This window comes from Betta splendens, chromosome 10, assembly GCF_900634795.4.
Source record: "Betta splendens chromosome 10, fBetSpl5.4, whole genome shotgun sequence".
NCBI lineage: Eukaryota > Metazoa > Chordata > Actinopteri > Anabantiformes > Osphronemidae > Betta > Betta splendens.
The window spans coordinates 1,806,943-1,822,167 of NC_040890.2; the positions used below are offsets into that span (position 1 = coordinate 1,806,943).

At 46.8% G+C, this 15,225-nt stretch overlaps 1 protein-coding gene and 1 long non-coding RNA gene across 4 annotated transcripts; both read right to left on the reverse strand.

Moving 5' to 3' along the window:
- Nucleotides 1-239: 239 nt before the first annotated feature.
- Nucleotides 240-2,316, reverse strand: LOC129604713 (cellular tumor antigen p53-like). Of its 2 annotated transcripts, XM_055512337.1 has the most exons (7): nucleotides 2,165-2,316; nucleotides 1,949-2,061; nucleotides 1,694-1,803; nucleotides 1,327-1,451; nucleotides 1,162-1,244; nucleotides 1,005-1,075; nucleotides 240-745 (listed from the first exon to the last, which is right to left on the reverse strand). In XM_055512337.1, exons 3-7 carry the CDS (start codon nucleotides 1,765-1,767, stop codon nucleotides 658-660), a joined length of 441 nt encoding a protein of 146 aa, XP_055368312.1. In that variant the 5' UTR covers nucleotides 1,768-1,803; nucleotides 1,949-2,061; nucleotides 2,165-2,316; the 3' UTR covers nucleotides 240-657. The 2 variants fall into 2 exon arrangements, with proteins under 2 accessions (XP_055368312.1, XP_055368311.1); XM_055512336.1 differs by lacking the exon at nucleotides 2,165-2,316 and having other exon boundaries at nucleotides 1,949-2,127.
- A 10,512-nt stretch (nucleotides 2,317-12,828) lies between these two features.
- On the reverse strand, nucleotides 12,829-14,967 carry LOC129604716 (uncharacterized). 2 transcript variants are annotated; one of them, XR_008695866.1, is made up of 2 exons: nucleotides 13,560-14,967; nucleotides 12,829-13,304 (listed from the first exon to the last, which is right to left on the reverse strand). It is a non-coding gene; the product is annotated as an uncharacterized LOC129604716 (long non-coding RNA). The 2 variants fall into 2 exon arrangements; XR_008695865.1 differs by having other exon boundaries at nucleotides 12,829-13,324.
- Nucleotides 14,968-15,225: the final 258 nt, after the last annotated feature.

A 15,225-nucleotide genomic window follows, 5' to 3' on the forward strand; every position in this document is an offset into this window, starting at 1 on the left:
GATACTGATGCTGGCGCTGCTGCGAAAGTTGCTTCGCGTCAAGTTTTGATGAGCCGAGAATCCCGTTGATGAAGATTAAAAAAAAAAACAAAAAAAGGGCCGTATTCAATTTCTTTCTACGCCTGCCTCTGTTGCTTTACGCGTACCGATTAAATTATACTGTACGGAATGCCCCTTGTACTCCTTTATTTCATAACTGTTTTATATTATTAAATAAACTTTTGGCATTTAATCAAATGTTTTTGCCTGTTTGGTCTGTTTTATTTTTCGTTTAAAATGGTCAGCCCTTGCACGCAGCTGTCTGCTTGCATCATCATCATCATCATCATCATCATCATCATCATCATCATCATCATCATGTTCGTCATCATCATCATGTTCATCATCAGTGGGCCTGTGGCACGGGTGGAGGTAAAGGGGAGGAAAGGAGAAGGAAAAATAAAAAACAAAAAAAATGGGGTCGCGCCGGAAAAAAAAACTATTTATTAAAAATAGTAAAGCCCCACTGAATCGTTAATACGTTACTGCTCAACGTATGCCCTCAGACTGATGGCAGGAATTAATGTAGAAACATCAAAGGGAGGTAAACAATGATTCATAGTCATGATCGTAGATGTTCGTACTCGTACATGGCGGTTAAAAGAAGGCAGATTGCAACTAGTCGCTGTCGCTTCGTTCTGCTTTTTGCAAGACGCGCTTTCCACTGGACGGCAGCAGTTCCTTAGAAGCCCTGGTTTTGTTTTTACTGTGGAGAGAGGAAACAAACAGTGACCATGCAGAACAGAGATGGGACACGTCTGGTTTAAGGGAAAAAGTATTTAACACTACAGCTATGCAATGCTGAAAGTCTCATGCAGCTGTTCCGTAGCAGCTAATGTTTATCAAAGTGACATCCGATCACAGTTTCTGTGTGTGTGTGTGTGTGTGTGTGTGTGTGTGTGTGTGTGTGTGTGTGTGTGTGTGTGTGTGTGTGTGTGTGTGTCTTGTAGTTTAAAGATACTTACGCCTCTTTTTCAGCCAGTTCTAATGCATCATTTATCTTTTTTAACATGTTATAGCGCTCACGGCCTTTAACCTGCAGAAAAAATAAAGGATTTAAATTGAGAGCAGCAATTCTGTGACAACACTAGTTTTTTTTAAATACTTTGTGTGTGTACTAACTGGCAACATAAGTACTTCCTCCTCGTCTGTGCTTGAGCCAGACTTCCTTTTGCACATATCAGGATCTGTTGATGGGGCACTTTCTAGAAAAGCAAAACGTGATCCGTAAGATAGAAGACAGCCAAGGTGCAAAAACAAACCCAGCATTAATAAACAAACACATACTTCTTTTCTTCACTTGTTTGGCCCCTGTCTGAAGTTTGGCACTATTTGCCTCCTCTGTTTTACGATCCCTGCCGGGACACGCGCAGACACGCACCTCGAAGCATCTTCGGCCCAAAAGTTGTCCGCTAAAAGACAGTAGAAAAACATTTACTAAGGCTGCAAAAGCTATCTTTGAGGTGGGATAACAGTGATGCACAACTTCAACTTCAAGTTACATTTAGAAACAAAATAAACATAAAACAGGCAAATACATAAAGCAGGAGATCAAGTTACACCACGTCGACCCTCGGTTTCCATGTAACACTACTCTTTATCCAGCAAATACATTTCAGCTCACACCAATCCTGGTAGATGAAACCATACGTACTCTGAAGTCTCAAGGGTCAGGATGGTGAGGATGGGTCTGCGGTTCATGCCTCCCATGCAGGAGCTGTTGCACATGAAGTTGAACAGGATTGTGGTGATCTCTGAGCCCGGCTGAAACACATGCAGGATAGTAGTCGTTTAGTGCACGGGTAATTTCAGGGATGACAAACCGTGAAAGCGGAACGAGAGGCACAACAGAATGATAACATTTAATTGCTACGTTAGGGGAAAGGTCAGAAGTGAGAGGCAGTGATACCTGGGGCGGCTCATAGGGAACAGTCACACTGTGCCTTTTTGTGTTGTAATCCTCAAGATACTGAGGCCTTTGGCTGCCCTCCGCTCTGATCAAATGACTGCGATGGTCTGCAGCTGAAAAGGAAAAACCAAAAAGCCAAAGCATCTCTCTCTCTCGTTTTCTTTTAACAAACATTTTAAAACAGAAGGTATTATTTCACTGAAACGCTTTTCTTACCGTCTTCTTGTAGACAGCCAGCAAATACATTTCAGCTCACACCAATCCTGGTAGATGAAACCATACGTACTCTGAAGTCTCAAGGGTCAGGATGTGGTGAGGATGGGTCTGCGGTTCATGCCTCCCATGCAGGAGCTGTTGCACATGAAGTTGAACAGGATTGTGGTGATCTCTGAGCCCGGGTGAAACACATGCAGGATAGTAGTCGTTTAGTGCACGGGTAATTTCAGGGATGACAAACCGTGAAAGCGGAACGAGAGGCACAACAGAATGATAACATTTAATTGCTACGTTAGGGGAAAGGTCAGAAGTGAGAGGCAGTGATACCTGGGGCGGCTCATAGGGAACAGTCACACTGTGCCTTTTTGTGTTGTGATCCTCAAGATACTGAGGCCTTTGGCTGCCCTCCGCTCTGATCAAATGACTGCGATGGTCTGCAGCTGAAAAGGAAAAACCAAAAAGCCAAAGCATCTCTCTCTCTCTCGTTTTCTTTTAACAAACATTTTAAAACAGAAGGTATTATTTCACTGAAACGCTTTTCTTACCGTCTTCTTGTAGACAGCCATTACTCTGAGAACCGCACCGTGTGGAGGTTTACAACCAGGCTCAACTCCCCCGCAGACCGGTGTCGCAGGGGGCGGGAGCTCCTCGACAGACCACCCTAACCTCAACTAAACCTGCCAACAGCAGCGCGCTGATCAGTGACTCGCTGTGGAAACATCGATGCCACTGGCTCTTCACACGCAGCGACTCGCTCTGGGCACGAAAATTTAGCAAATGGCCACAATGAACAAGGCTGCACACAAACGCCACAATGAGAGCTACGAAAGAATGGGTTTCTAACGTGGCGCCAAGACCCCGGCAGGACGCTTGACGGGGAGGTTCCGTGGGCCGGGGTCGCGCCTGACCCCGGGAGGACGCCTGACGGGGAGGTACAGGGAGCTGGGGTCGCGCCGGACCCCGGCAGGACGCCCGACGGGGAGGTTCCGTGGGCCGGGGTCGCGCCGGACCCCGGGAGGACGCCTGATGGGGAGGTACAGGGAGCTGGGGTCGCGCCTGACCCCGGGAGGATGCGGGACGGGGAGGTACATGGGGCTGGGGTCGCGCCGGACCCCGGGAGGACGCCTGACGGGGAGGTACAGGGAGCTGGGGTCGCGCCTGACCACGGGAGGATGCGGGACGGGGAGGTACCGTGGGCCGGGGTCGCGCCTGACCCCGGGAGAACGCCTGACGGGGAGGTACAGGGAGCTGGGGTCGCGCCGGACCCCGGCAGGACGCCCGACGGGGGAGGTTCCGTGGGCCGGGGTCGCGCCGGACCCCGGGAGGACGCCTGACGGGGAGGTACAGGGAGCTGGGGTCGCGCCGGACCCCGGCAGGACGCCCGACGGGGAGGTTCCGTGGGCCGGAGTCGCGCCGGACCCCGGGAGGACGCCTGACGGGGAGGTACAGGGAGCTGGGGTCGCGCCTGACCCCGGGAGGATGCGGGACGGGGAGGTTCCGGGGGCCGGGGTCGCGCCTGACCCCGGGAGGACGCCTGACGGGGAGGTACAGGGAGCTGGGGTCGCGCCGGACCCCGGCAGGACGCCTGATGGGGAGGTTCCGTGGGCCGGGGTCACGCCGGACCCCGGGAGGATGCGGGACGGGCCTGTGACGAAGAAGAAGAGAGCGGTGACCGAGCCGCAGCGGATGGTGCCTTGTGGCCAAAAACGTAAAAAGAATCAAAAGTTTCATAGTTTGTCTCGTGGGGTCAGACTGACCCCCTCGAAGGCTGCGTGAGGGTTAACACTTTCTTTTTAACAAGTTTTATTTACAGATTTTATAAACGTCCACATTCAGTCCATTTTCTAAACCAAGTTGTCTGAAAGTTGGGTCACTACATTCTTTTAGAGCAGAAATGTTTCTCAAGGAGCTTCTACATTATATGTCCTTCATGGGGGACATGGTCTTCACACCTTCTCACAGTACTTTGTTCAACTGATGAGCCAGTTCTTTACAGGTGTGAAGTGAAGCCTATTGTAAATAGAGGATAGTGCCCAACTTTACTCAGACTGAAGGTTCCTGCACTTTTGGTAATGTTTCTGCTTTAAGAAAAGTCTGTAAGTTAACTTGAAAATTATTGAGCAGTCACAATCAGCCGATTGCAGTGACATTTGACAGTAAAAGGTGACTGAATTGACACGGAACTGAAAGAATATCAGCTGGCATAACTCATAACACGTGTATGCAGATCTCTGTATTTTGTGTCACCTGAATTTGTGTGGTAAACGGAAGACACCAGAGGCAAGTTTACACCAGGAGTCTCTAGCTGGGAGCTCCTGTGCCTTAACCACTAGGCTGTTGGTCCTCTGAGGGAGACCTACTGTATGGACAGTAAATAAATTCCTTCATACAGCATTATGTTAACAGTGCCTTGATTTGAGTGGAACCTTTAAAGTTATGGATCCATGAAGAATTTTCTTTTTAAGCAGTTTACAAATATATCTGGTTTTCATGGCTCAGGTGAAGTTGTGTGGAAGTTGAGTCATGTCAACTCTTTCAGTCTGGTGTCCTTCTTGGGGGAGGGTTCATCACACCTACTCACTTTTGTGTCTTTTGTTCACGTAACGAGCCAGTTCTTTGCAAGTGTAAAGTGAAGCCAAACTGGAGGATGATATGGAACTTCCCTCAGACTGAGGAAGCTTTTGGTCTTTGTCAGTTGTCAAAAAATGCCAGTAAATTTAGAGCTAAACATTATAATACAGTAATATATACAATACAGTATAATTAAAACAAATAAAATATCCATGTGGATGTTGACTGAATGTTTGACTAAAGGGCGTTGTATTCATAACAGCTGTAATTTTCTACTTCTTGCTTAGACATAAATAACTTTAAGTTCAGTTATAAACTACTTTACATTTAAGACGCTCATTTCTGTTCTCTCTCTCTCTCTCTCTCTCTGCTCCGCCTGGTGCATGAATGTGCAATTGCAGGTCATTTCTTAAAAAAGGTTTAGGGGGCGTTAACAAGGCAGCCACGCATTAAGTATATCACAGTGGGGGGTCATGACTGGTGTAAGGGGGCTTGGTGGAATGATACCTCAGTCATGCTAATGTCATGACAAGATCAGTGTGAAATCCTGCAGCAACGAGGCAACGGAAATTTGCCGCTTCATCTGTATACATATCATATACATACACATATGCATTGTTATACATACCCCATACTACTTAGTATTAGTCATGACATACAACACCGCAATTTCCATATTCACAAAATATTGATATTGGTAGTGATAAGTATCAGTAATACTTACAGTTGGGTTTAGAAAGCCTGTTTATCAGCTCAGGTGTTGAGTGCCCCACTACAAGGTTAGTAAAGCTGTAGCTTAACATTATTCACCCAAAGGGTGAGACAGGCGTTGGTGCATGAACAATGCCACTTGTGGAAGCCAGGGTGATGTGAGGAGCTACACTACGCCCATCCAACAAGCAGAGGAAAGAATCCTAGCAGCCAGGGAGCCCACACACCTTCAGTTCCAGGAGGGCAGGTGTTGCGACCCAAGCCCCCCACACAGAGCCCCCCAGGCAGAGCTGCAGCAGCCACAGAGACAGCACCCGAGGCCAGAGTGGACCACTATGGGTCAACGCTGTCCGTCCCATGGGAACCATGGGCAAACACTCCACCCAGTCAGAGAGCCGGCCTGAGAGAATGGAACCCAAGCACCCACGGTCCGTAGGGCGCTGGCTAGGAGATTCCTCCGCGCCCAGAGTGGGGCCCACCCCCAGTCCAACACCCCATCGGCCCAACCATATTCCCTGGCACCACACCGGGCCCGCAGCACAAGGCCAGCAATTGGTGGGGGTCAGCAGAAAAGAAACCATCCTGGCGGACAATCCACGTACCCCGGGCGGAATACCAGACCCCCCACACTCCAACCGCACCGCATACATACTTACACAAACACAGACACACACACACACCATACACTCTCTCACAACAAAGTAGTCAACCATACGTGAATCCATGCAGTCTCAGATACATTTTCGCACTCACACCATTCGCTTAATCTCATTCGTGGGGAGGGTAGGTTTTCCGGCCTGCCGCCGATATGGCCCCAGGCAGGGACCGCAGCTCATCCCGAGCCCTACCCCCCCCAACCCGAGGGAAGCCGAGGGCAGCGGAAAAGGCACCCCAGAAACCTGCAACCCAGCTTGAAAGTGTATGTGTGGAACTAGAGTGCACTAAAAGTGGGGGACACCTCTAGGAGCACGACCGCTGGCTGACGGTATGTCCCCCGGACAGTGCCCCCCCTCACCCTAAATGTCTTTTTGCAGTTAAAACTGGGTGGTGATCTCTCCACCAGGGCCAGTGGGCGAGGCCACAACTGGCCTCAGCCCCAGGCCCCAGTGAAAGGGCCCACCCCCCGGCCCTAAATATATGTGTATGTGGCTAAGTATGAGGAACTTTGGGATTTGGGAGAAGTGGATGAATGTGGACAGCCAGGTTCCCGACTAGCTCTACTACCCATCCCACTGCCCCCCACAACCCCCAGCCAGGAAGAGATAGCCGAGACCCGGGGACCGCAGTACTACTGCCCAGGCATCACACGCAGCGCAGCCAGAGCCATCCTCACCCTTCTTTTACACTTACCCATTCTCTTGCTTAAGTATGCCCAGGTTCGCCCCGTGTAATGCTAGCTCCGCCCAGGGCCGAATGAAGGCCTTAGCCCGAGTGGTCCGCCACCCCCCCTCGCAACAGGTTCAAGGAGTTACCAGTGGGCATTGGACCGCTAGGGCAGGCAGCGCCCCAGGGAAGAGACCACCCTCTGGGCACAGGCGGACACCCCCAGAGGGACCCCTGCGGACACAGGTCACCCAGGTCTCCACCCCCAGGTCCGCCCCCGCACATTGGCAAGAAGGCCCGCCTCTGTTCCCTGTGCCGAATTTGCCGAATTTCTGCAAAGTGGCTAAAAGAAACTTCCAGTTTACTCTATCGAAAGCTTTTTTTGCATCTAAGGAGACGGTGGCTGACTATAGTTTATGGGTGGTGACATAATCAGTTAGGTTGATTAATCTGTTCATATTGTTTGTTGACTGTCTACCTTTAATGAAGCCTGTTTGATCAGAGTGAATTATATATGGAGTGATTTTTTCTAATCTTCTAGCAAGTGCTTTACACACTATTTTTAGATCTACATTTATTAGTGAAATTGGTCTATAAATTGATGGAAATGTAGGGTCTTTTCCTGGGTTTTGGAGCAGGATTATGAAGGGAGAATTCATATTTGTGGGTAATGAATGCTCTTGTTTAATTTCAACTAACATTTTGTAAAAGCTGGGTCCCAGCATGGACCCGAACTCCTTATAAAATTCAGCTAGGAATCCATCTGGTCCTGGAGCTTTTTTATTGGGCATCTCCTGCAGAGCTTCATGTAGTTCTGTCAAAGATAACAATGAGTCTAGAGTTGTGGTTTGTTCTTCCTTTAGCTTCGGCAGTTCTAGTTTATTCAGAAACTCCTCTATGGCTGAGGTGCATGGATCTATTTGGGACGTATATAACTCTTGGTAAACGTTTTTAAAGGTATAATTTATTTCATAGGGATCATGAGTAATGTTCCCTTTCTTATCAGTTATTGAATGGATGATTTGTTTCTCTTTATTATTTTTTTAATTGGTTAGGTAAAAAATTACCACAATTGTTAGCATGGTCAAAGTTCTCCCAGCGTAATTGGTCTATCTGAAACTGAGTTTTGCAATCAATTATATTATTTAATTTCAGCTATAGATTCTTTAGATCTTCTAGGACATCATTGGTTGGAGAGGCAGCATATTTATTCTCTAAAGATTTTATTTTTTTCTCTAATTCTAATTCAAGTAGCATGTCCTTTTTTTCTTGTGCGATATGAAATTATTCTACCACGCGTAACTGCCTTCCCAGTCTCCCAAAGAACACAGTGAGGTTGCCCATTCTCTCCTGACATAACTGATGAAGTCTTGATCATTGAGTAATGATGTATTAAACCTCCAATTCCTGGTTGATGGTGTGACTGTCTTAATCAAAGAAATGGACAATGGTGCATGATCACTGATTGTGATAGAGTGAATATTGGTGTCAGAGACATCTTGTAAGACTGAGTTATTTACTAAAATATAATCTATACGGGAGTGAGAGTGGTACTCTCTGATTTAAAGAAGGGGTCTTTTTAATACTGAATTAAAGACACCTCCTACTATAAATTTGGAACCAGAGTGAGCAGACAGTGACGTGAAGAAGCTGTGAAAGAAAGAGGGGTCGTCAACATTAGGACCATACACATCAGCTATGCAATATTTAATGTTTCCTATCATGATATTAATGATTATATATCTCCCCTCTGGATCTACAATGGTATCGTTATGAGTAAAGTTAATATTTTTATTTATCAGGATGGCGACCCCTCTTTGTTTAGAATTGTAACCGGCTAAGTAAGCATGTGGGAACTCTGTTGATGCCAGAGTGTAATCTATAGTTTTGGGAATAGGAGTTTCCTGTAGTAAAGAAATGTCTTCAAATTATTATTATTATTATTATGTTTTCAAATTATTAAATATTTTAAATCGTTTCTCCTTCTTATTGATTCCAGGTACATTTCAAGTTAAAATCTTCAGTGGTGTCATAACTTACCTGACTGCTGTGGATCACTAGTCTTGTGTGTATGTAGTGTGATAGACTTTAGGTGTGTGGCTAACCTTAAGTACCTGTGTATTCTGAGTTGTGTGTTGTCTATGTATGTGCACATGTTTCCCCTGTGCAGTAGATGTTTGTGTGTGGCTGCTGGAGGGCTACATAGCTGGCTGACTACGTGGGAGAAGAATAGAGAAAAGAAGGATGTAAGCAGTGTGGAGTGAAAGTAGGTGAAGGTAAAAAAGTAAAGGGGAGGAAAAGGCGGTGGCACAGTGGTGCGGTGGGTAGCACCGTGGCCTCACAGAAGGTTCTGGGTTCAATTCCCGGAACTCTTCCTGAGTTTGCGTGGGTTCTCCCCGGCCTCTCTCCATTGCCCGTAGGTGTGAGTGTGTGTGTGAATGGTTGTATGTCTCTGTGTTGTGATGGACTGGCAACTTATCCGGGGTGTACACTGCCTCTCGGCCATAGCCAGCTGGGATAGGCTCCAGCACCCCCGCGACCTCGCATATGGGATTTAGTGGCTTGTAAAATGGATGGATGGGAAGGAAAAGGCCCTGCAGCCTTCTGCCATGAACCTCTTACAGATGGGGAACAGTCGTCGGTGGCGGTCGAGGATCTCCTTGGGGAACTGATCGTTGACGCTCATTACCATTCTGTCTGTCTGTATCTGGAAGTCCTACAGGATCTTGGCTCGCTCGTTCTCTACCACCTTGGGAGGTGTTTCCCACTTTGACCTTGGGGTTTCCAGTCCATACTCCGAGCAGATGTTCTTGTATACTATTTCAGCCACTTGGTTATGGCGTTCCATGTATGCTTTCCCTGCCAGCATCTTACACCCTGCAGTTATGTGCTGGACCGTCTCAGGGGCCTCTTTGCACAGTCTACACCTTGGGTCTTGTCTGGTGTGGTAGATCTGGGCCTCTATGGCTCTGGTGCTCAGGGCCTGCTCCTGTGCAGCCAGGATGAGTGCCTCTGTGCTGTCCTTCAGCCCAGCCCTTTCAAGCCATTGGTAGGATTTGTTGAGATCAGCCACTTCAGTTATGTTCCGGTGGTACATCACGTGTAAGGGCTTGTCCTCCCATGATGGTCCCTCATCCAGCTTCTCATCCTCTGCTCTCCACTGCCCGAGACATTCACTCAGCACGACATCTGTCGGGGCCTTATTCTTGATGTACTTATGGAGCTTGGATGTTTCATCCTGGATAGTGGCTCTCACGCTCACTAGTCCTCGGCCTCCTTCTTTGCGGCTAGCGTATAGTCTCAGGGTGCTGGATTTGGGGTGGAACCCTCCATGCATGGTGAGGAGCTTTCGTGTCTTAACATCTGTGGTCTGTATCTCTTCCTTTGGCCACCTTATTATTCCTGCAGGGTATCTGATCACTGGCAGAGCGTAGCTGTTTATTGCCCGGGATTTTTTCTTGCCATTGAGCTTAATTCTTAGGACTTGCCTTACTCGTTGGAGTTATTTGGCTGTTGCCGCATTCCTTGTTGCCTGTTCAAGGTTGCCGTTTGCCTGTGGCATTCCAAGGTACTTGGATGTCTGCTATTCTTCCTTCTGGGAGTGAGACCCCTTCTGTGTGGATTACCTTGCCTCTCTTTGTCACCATCCTCCCACATTTCTCGAGCCCGAATGACATCCCGATGTCCAAGCTGTAGATCCTGGTGGTGTGGATCAGCGAGTCGATGTCTCGCTCACACTTGGCGTACAGCTTGATGTCATCCATGTAGAGGAGGTGACTTATGGTGGCCCCGTTCCGGAGTCGGTATCCATAGCCAGTGTTGGGGATATGCGAGGAGCACAAATTAGTGTTAAAGCAAAGGGCACCTTGGTTTCTGCCACACAGTTATGGATTCTTGCATCCACCAGTAGATTATTTGTACAGATTTACAGCACGGTGAATAATCTTTGTCGGCCTCACACGGGGCACCAATTATGTTGGGGATATGCGAGGAGCACAAATTATAATAATTGGATTTATAGCTCCTGAGTGGAGATACCAATTATGTTTATAATTTAGATTCACAAATCTTGGTTATTAGCTTAAATATATATAACTATATGACAAGTGTCTATAGTTTGGCAAGTGAAACACTTACTATTATTGATTTAATAATTATTAATTGAACTAATAATTACTTAGTTTACGGGGCACCACCCTGTTTCCAGGGACCAATAACCGATTTGGAATAGCCAATACAGTCTCATTTGTATTTAAGTTAGTTGAAGGGTGAACTCCGTACCATAGCCGACTCAATTCACTAGTGCTGCAAAACCATATACAAATAATCACAGACAACGACCAATTAAATTATGAACGCTTTATTAAACAATTAACATTAACTCTAGTGTCAACACTATCTTGAATAACTCAGCAAATCACAACTTAATCTTATGGTGTGTTCGTCTGGAAGTACTGTATGTGTATGCGCGTTACCTGAGATAAGAGGGTTGTGTGTGTGTGTGTGTGTGTGTGTGTGAGAGAGAGAGAGAGAGAGAAGAGGAGGAGAGCGCCCCCCTTTAGGGGCGTGGTGAGGTGGCACAGCTGCGCGCGTGTGCCGGTGAGCCCTTTGAATGGAGCGCGCGTGTCTGGCGCTCACAGGGAAAGAAGCGTGTAAAGGAGTGTGAAGTGGCACTAGCGTGGATAAGGCTTGTGGTCACACCAACACGTGGGGCTATATTCTGCGATATAGTCACGTGATCGCGGAAGCGTGCAGTGGTTGAAACGTGCGCTTGGCGTGGTCGCAGAAGAAACAGAGCACTACACAGTAACACACTAAAGCACTTAAGCTAGTAAAATCACAGATTACAACACTTAAATATGCACCTCTTAGATTCACGTAGATCTGTAACAGCGTTACAGTCACGTGATTGCGGAAATACACAGCGGTCAGATCGTGTTTGCAGGAAAAGAAACAATGAAACAATAAAACAATTACTGATACCCTAAGAGTTCTACTCTGCTCAGACTTAAGAATGCCTCTGCCTTACCGCTCAATCCTGGTGAGAAGCTCCGGCGTTGCGTGCGTGCATGCGTGCTTGCGCTGTTGCGGTCCGGTCCGGTCCAGGTGTGCGTCGCGGTGATCGCGTCGTGATCAGCTGATGCGGCGGCGAGTGAGGCGGTTACGCTGGCGGTTTCCTGCCGTGTGGCTGGAAGTAGATGGGTGATCAGGCCCGTTCTCTGCGACAACGTTTCCGTTAGTTCAGCTGCTGGCTGCGGTGGAGGCTCCAGGCGTGCAGAGGGAAGCTCCAGGTGGGGCAGTGAGCGGGTCGAAGAGAACAAGGGGAAACGGGACAGGGTCGGAAAGAACAAGGGAAGGAAAGATCGCAGAGAACAAGGGACGAGTCTTCGGTCACGGCGACTTTTATAACCGTGTTTTATGTCACGCCCGTCCTATTGTTTGGTCCAATCAGGATGGCTGACGTCCAAGTTCTTCCAGCTGACGTCCAAGTTTCTTCTCCGTTTGTCGCTTGTGCCAGCGGGAGTTGGATGTCAGCGGGGGAGCCAGGTATGGGTCCCCAGCCTGGCGCCTGGTTTTGGCGCTGAGATTTGAAATCTCTTTGTTCTCACTCACTACTATCAGGATGAGGACTTTACATGCAGGCCGCAGTGCCTCCTTTGTCTGAGCATGTGGGACCTTAAAGCTCCCTGATCATACAGCTTTTCACTCTAAAGAATATTGGACTTTAATGTCTCAGTACCTACCTGGGAACAAAAAGCATTGCTTCAAATTATATATTGACCTAACGTATTTTTACTGCTTTTAATTATGTTTTTTGTCATTCTTGTTAAATCTGACAGTAATATGTCTCTGTATCTGAAGTTGTTACAGGTATCTAATCTACAGAGGCTAGTGAGCTGGTGCTGAGGATTCCTAGGGTGAAGAATCTGAGTTGCCATCTCTTCATGCTTGGGTTGTAGATGAAGGCAGAGTTTCCTGATGGATAAAACACTAAAACACTCATTGTATGATGGATGTAAACCACCTGTGGAATAACTCCTTTACCATTTGAGTAAAAATGTGTTTTTTGTGAGTGCAATACTCAAAGAATTTTTTTATTTTTTATTTATATATAATTTATATGCTTTTTATTTATGGCCGCTTCAACTTTATAGCTTACCATATTAGAAAGAGAAAAAACATGTAATTTCAATACTATGATTTCCTGAATAAAAGTGTTTCCCCTTCAGAAACAGAGTTCAGTGAAATACATAATAGTTAAAGCCAACTTTATTGTAAACCAAAAAAATGCACCACTACTCCAAAGCTAGAACAAACTGTTACCTTCACACTCCAATGTGCAATGTATAGGTTACTGAGTTAATTAAGAAGTCTGGGGGGTTGAGGACAGAGGCTTTTGCAGGGCCTTGCAGACGAAATGCATGAAAGTAGGGTAAACATTGAGATGTGGTGATCCTTGTTCTCATCACTATTTGGAAGACTGAGCGGAAGCAGTCCTCTACCAGATGGAAGCTGTGGCTGTCCTCATCATCACCTCATCAAAACAAAAAGGTACTGCAATCAGAATTGTAGATTAGTGAAATGTTCATTATTATGTAGGTCAAAACCTTCTCTAATGTAAGAACACACAATACCAGAAAAAAAATTAAACCACACAAGAGGACAGGCCTGTCTGTGCTAAAACAACAGATAGACAGTTGTTACAATTCAAATATAAAATCTAAACAGTATATACCAATTAAAATCTTCTATTGCCTATCTTACTGTTGGTACATACAAACTTACATACCTTTACTCCTGAGCTGGGCAGCAGATGTCCGTGTACCAACAGTCTGCAGTGATTTCTCTGTTTGACAGCCTCCTTGCATGTAGGTAACTGGGATGTGGCTCCCTACAGTATAGAAAAGACTGTTACATTTACTGTAAATTGTATTGGTCCTACAAATATAATGGCTATGGTACAAGCTGTAGGTTACTGACCAGATAAGCAGCAGTTATTGTAGAGATGTGACTAATTAGCAACTAAGCTTGCAACACAACACAGTAATCATTCCAACTAATCATGTTAGAATTTGATAGAACAATGACATAACCCCAAATCACAAGTTGATTTAGGCTCTGACACAGGACGGGGTAATAACAAACACAACCGCGTTCATCTGCAGGTTCTTTTTGTAGCGATCGACCAGCTGTAGCTCTAAAGTGCAAAGGCCTAAAGACATGCTAACGGCTAACGCAACACAAACAGGGGCGGCAGCACGTCAACAGGACAAAAGCTCGATCCACCGCTTCCTGCCTGTCGCCGATCGAAGGCCCATCGCTATTAGCTGTTCCCCACACAGGTGTGTGATTGCACCAACTCAGAGTAGCACATTTGAAAGGGACAAAGGCTCGGTTGACTCACTGTAGCCGTTAGCGACGCTAGCGATTAGCTTGTCTCACACGTGGGTTACTGCATTTTAAACAGACCCAACTAACATATTTAGATATCACAAGTATCAAGCACAAACTTACTACAGCGAGCTAGATCCACCGCTTCCTGCCTGTCGCCGCTGGAAGGGCGATAACGATCAGCTGTTCCCCGCAGGTGTATGAGATTACAGAAAAAGGACAGACGCTAGATCCACCGCTCCCTGCCTGTAGCCGCTCGATGCCGTTAGTCATTAGCTTTTCTCCACACAGGTGTGTGGCTGCAGGAGCCCACATGAGCACATTTGAAGGGGACAAAGGCTCGGTCGACTGGCTGTAGCCGTTAGCATAGCTAGCTAGTAACTTGCCCCACACATAGGTTACTACATTTAAACGGACAAACTAACATTTTAAAACATTATAAATATCAAGCATGTACTTACTGCAGTGAGTGGATGACGGACTGTAGGAATAGATCCTTTTTTTCCAACAGGAGCCGTTAAACAAATCCAGCATTGTACGCACCCTCGTTTGAAATGCACATACTTATAGGCAGTGTTTCTGGCACCGGTCCGTTAAAAATAAAAGTGACCCACAAATCCTCACTTGTTGATCCCTTGTTAAAGTGAATAGACTTTGGTGTTGGTTAGAACACCCAAGAACCGAACTATTTCTATGGGAGGACTTGGGCGCTGCCGTGCTGGTCTGTTCACGGTGAGTGAGAGGGGGGAAATGGCGGAAGTCCAGTTTTGGTTCGGGATCATTGTGGGGGTGCTGGTTCAGGATTTGCAGGGAGAACTTCCGACCAAGGTGACGACAACTGGGACACGGCCTCAGAGTAGGTCGTGGTCTGTTTTCATTGGGTGAGAAAATTTACGTTTTCAAAATGTGAAAAAAGCAGGAAATGCATTTCTACCGTGCTCAGTGTGTGTATATGTGACCCATAGAGTCATAGGAACGCTCCAAAATGTCTAAAAAGTGGATTTTGCATGATATGAGCCCTTTAATAATAATTCTGTTAATAACAGATTATACATATGAGGTCC

Excerpts from the sequence above, each read along its gene's own strand:
- LOC129604713 (XM_055512336.1), bottom strand. The coding sequence starts at position 2,122 with ATGTTTGTTAAAAGAAAACGAGAGAGAGAGATGCTTTGGCTTTTTGGT. Across the intron at positions 1,804-1,948 it reads TTCCCTATGAGCCGCCCCAG|CCGGGCTCAGAGATCACCAC; the intron begins GTATCACTGCCT and ends CATGTGTTTCAG. Across the intron at positions 746-1,004 it reads GAACTGGCTGAAAAAGAGGC|TAAAAACAAAACCAGGGCTT; the intron begins GTAAGTATCTTT and ends CTCTCTCCACAG.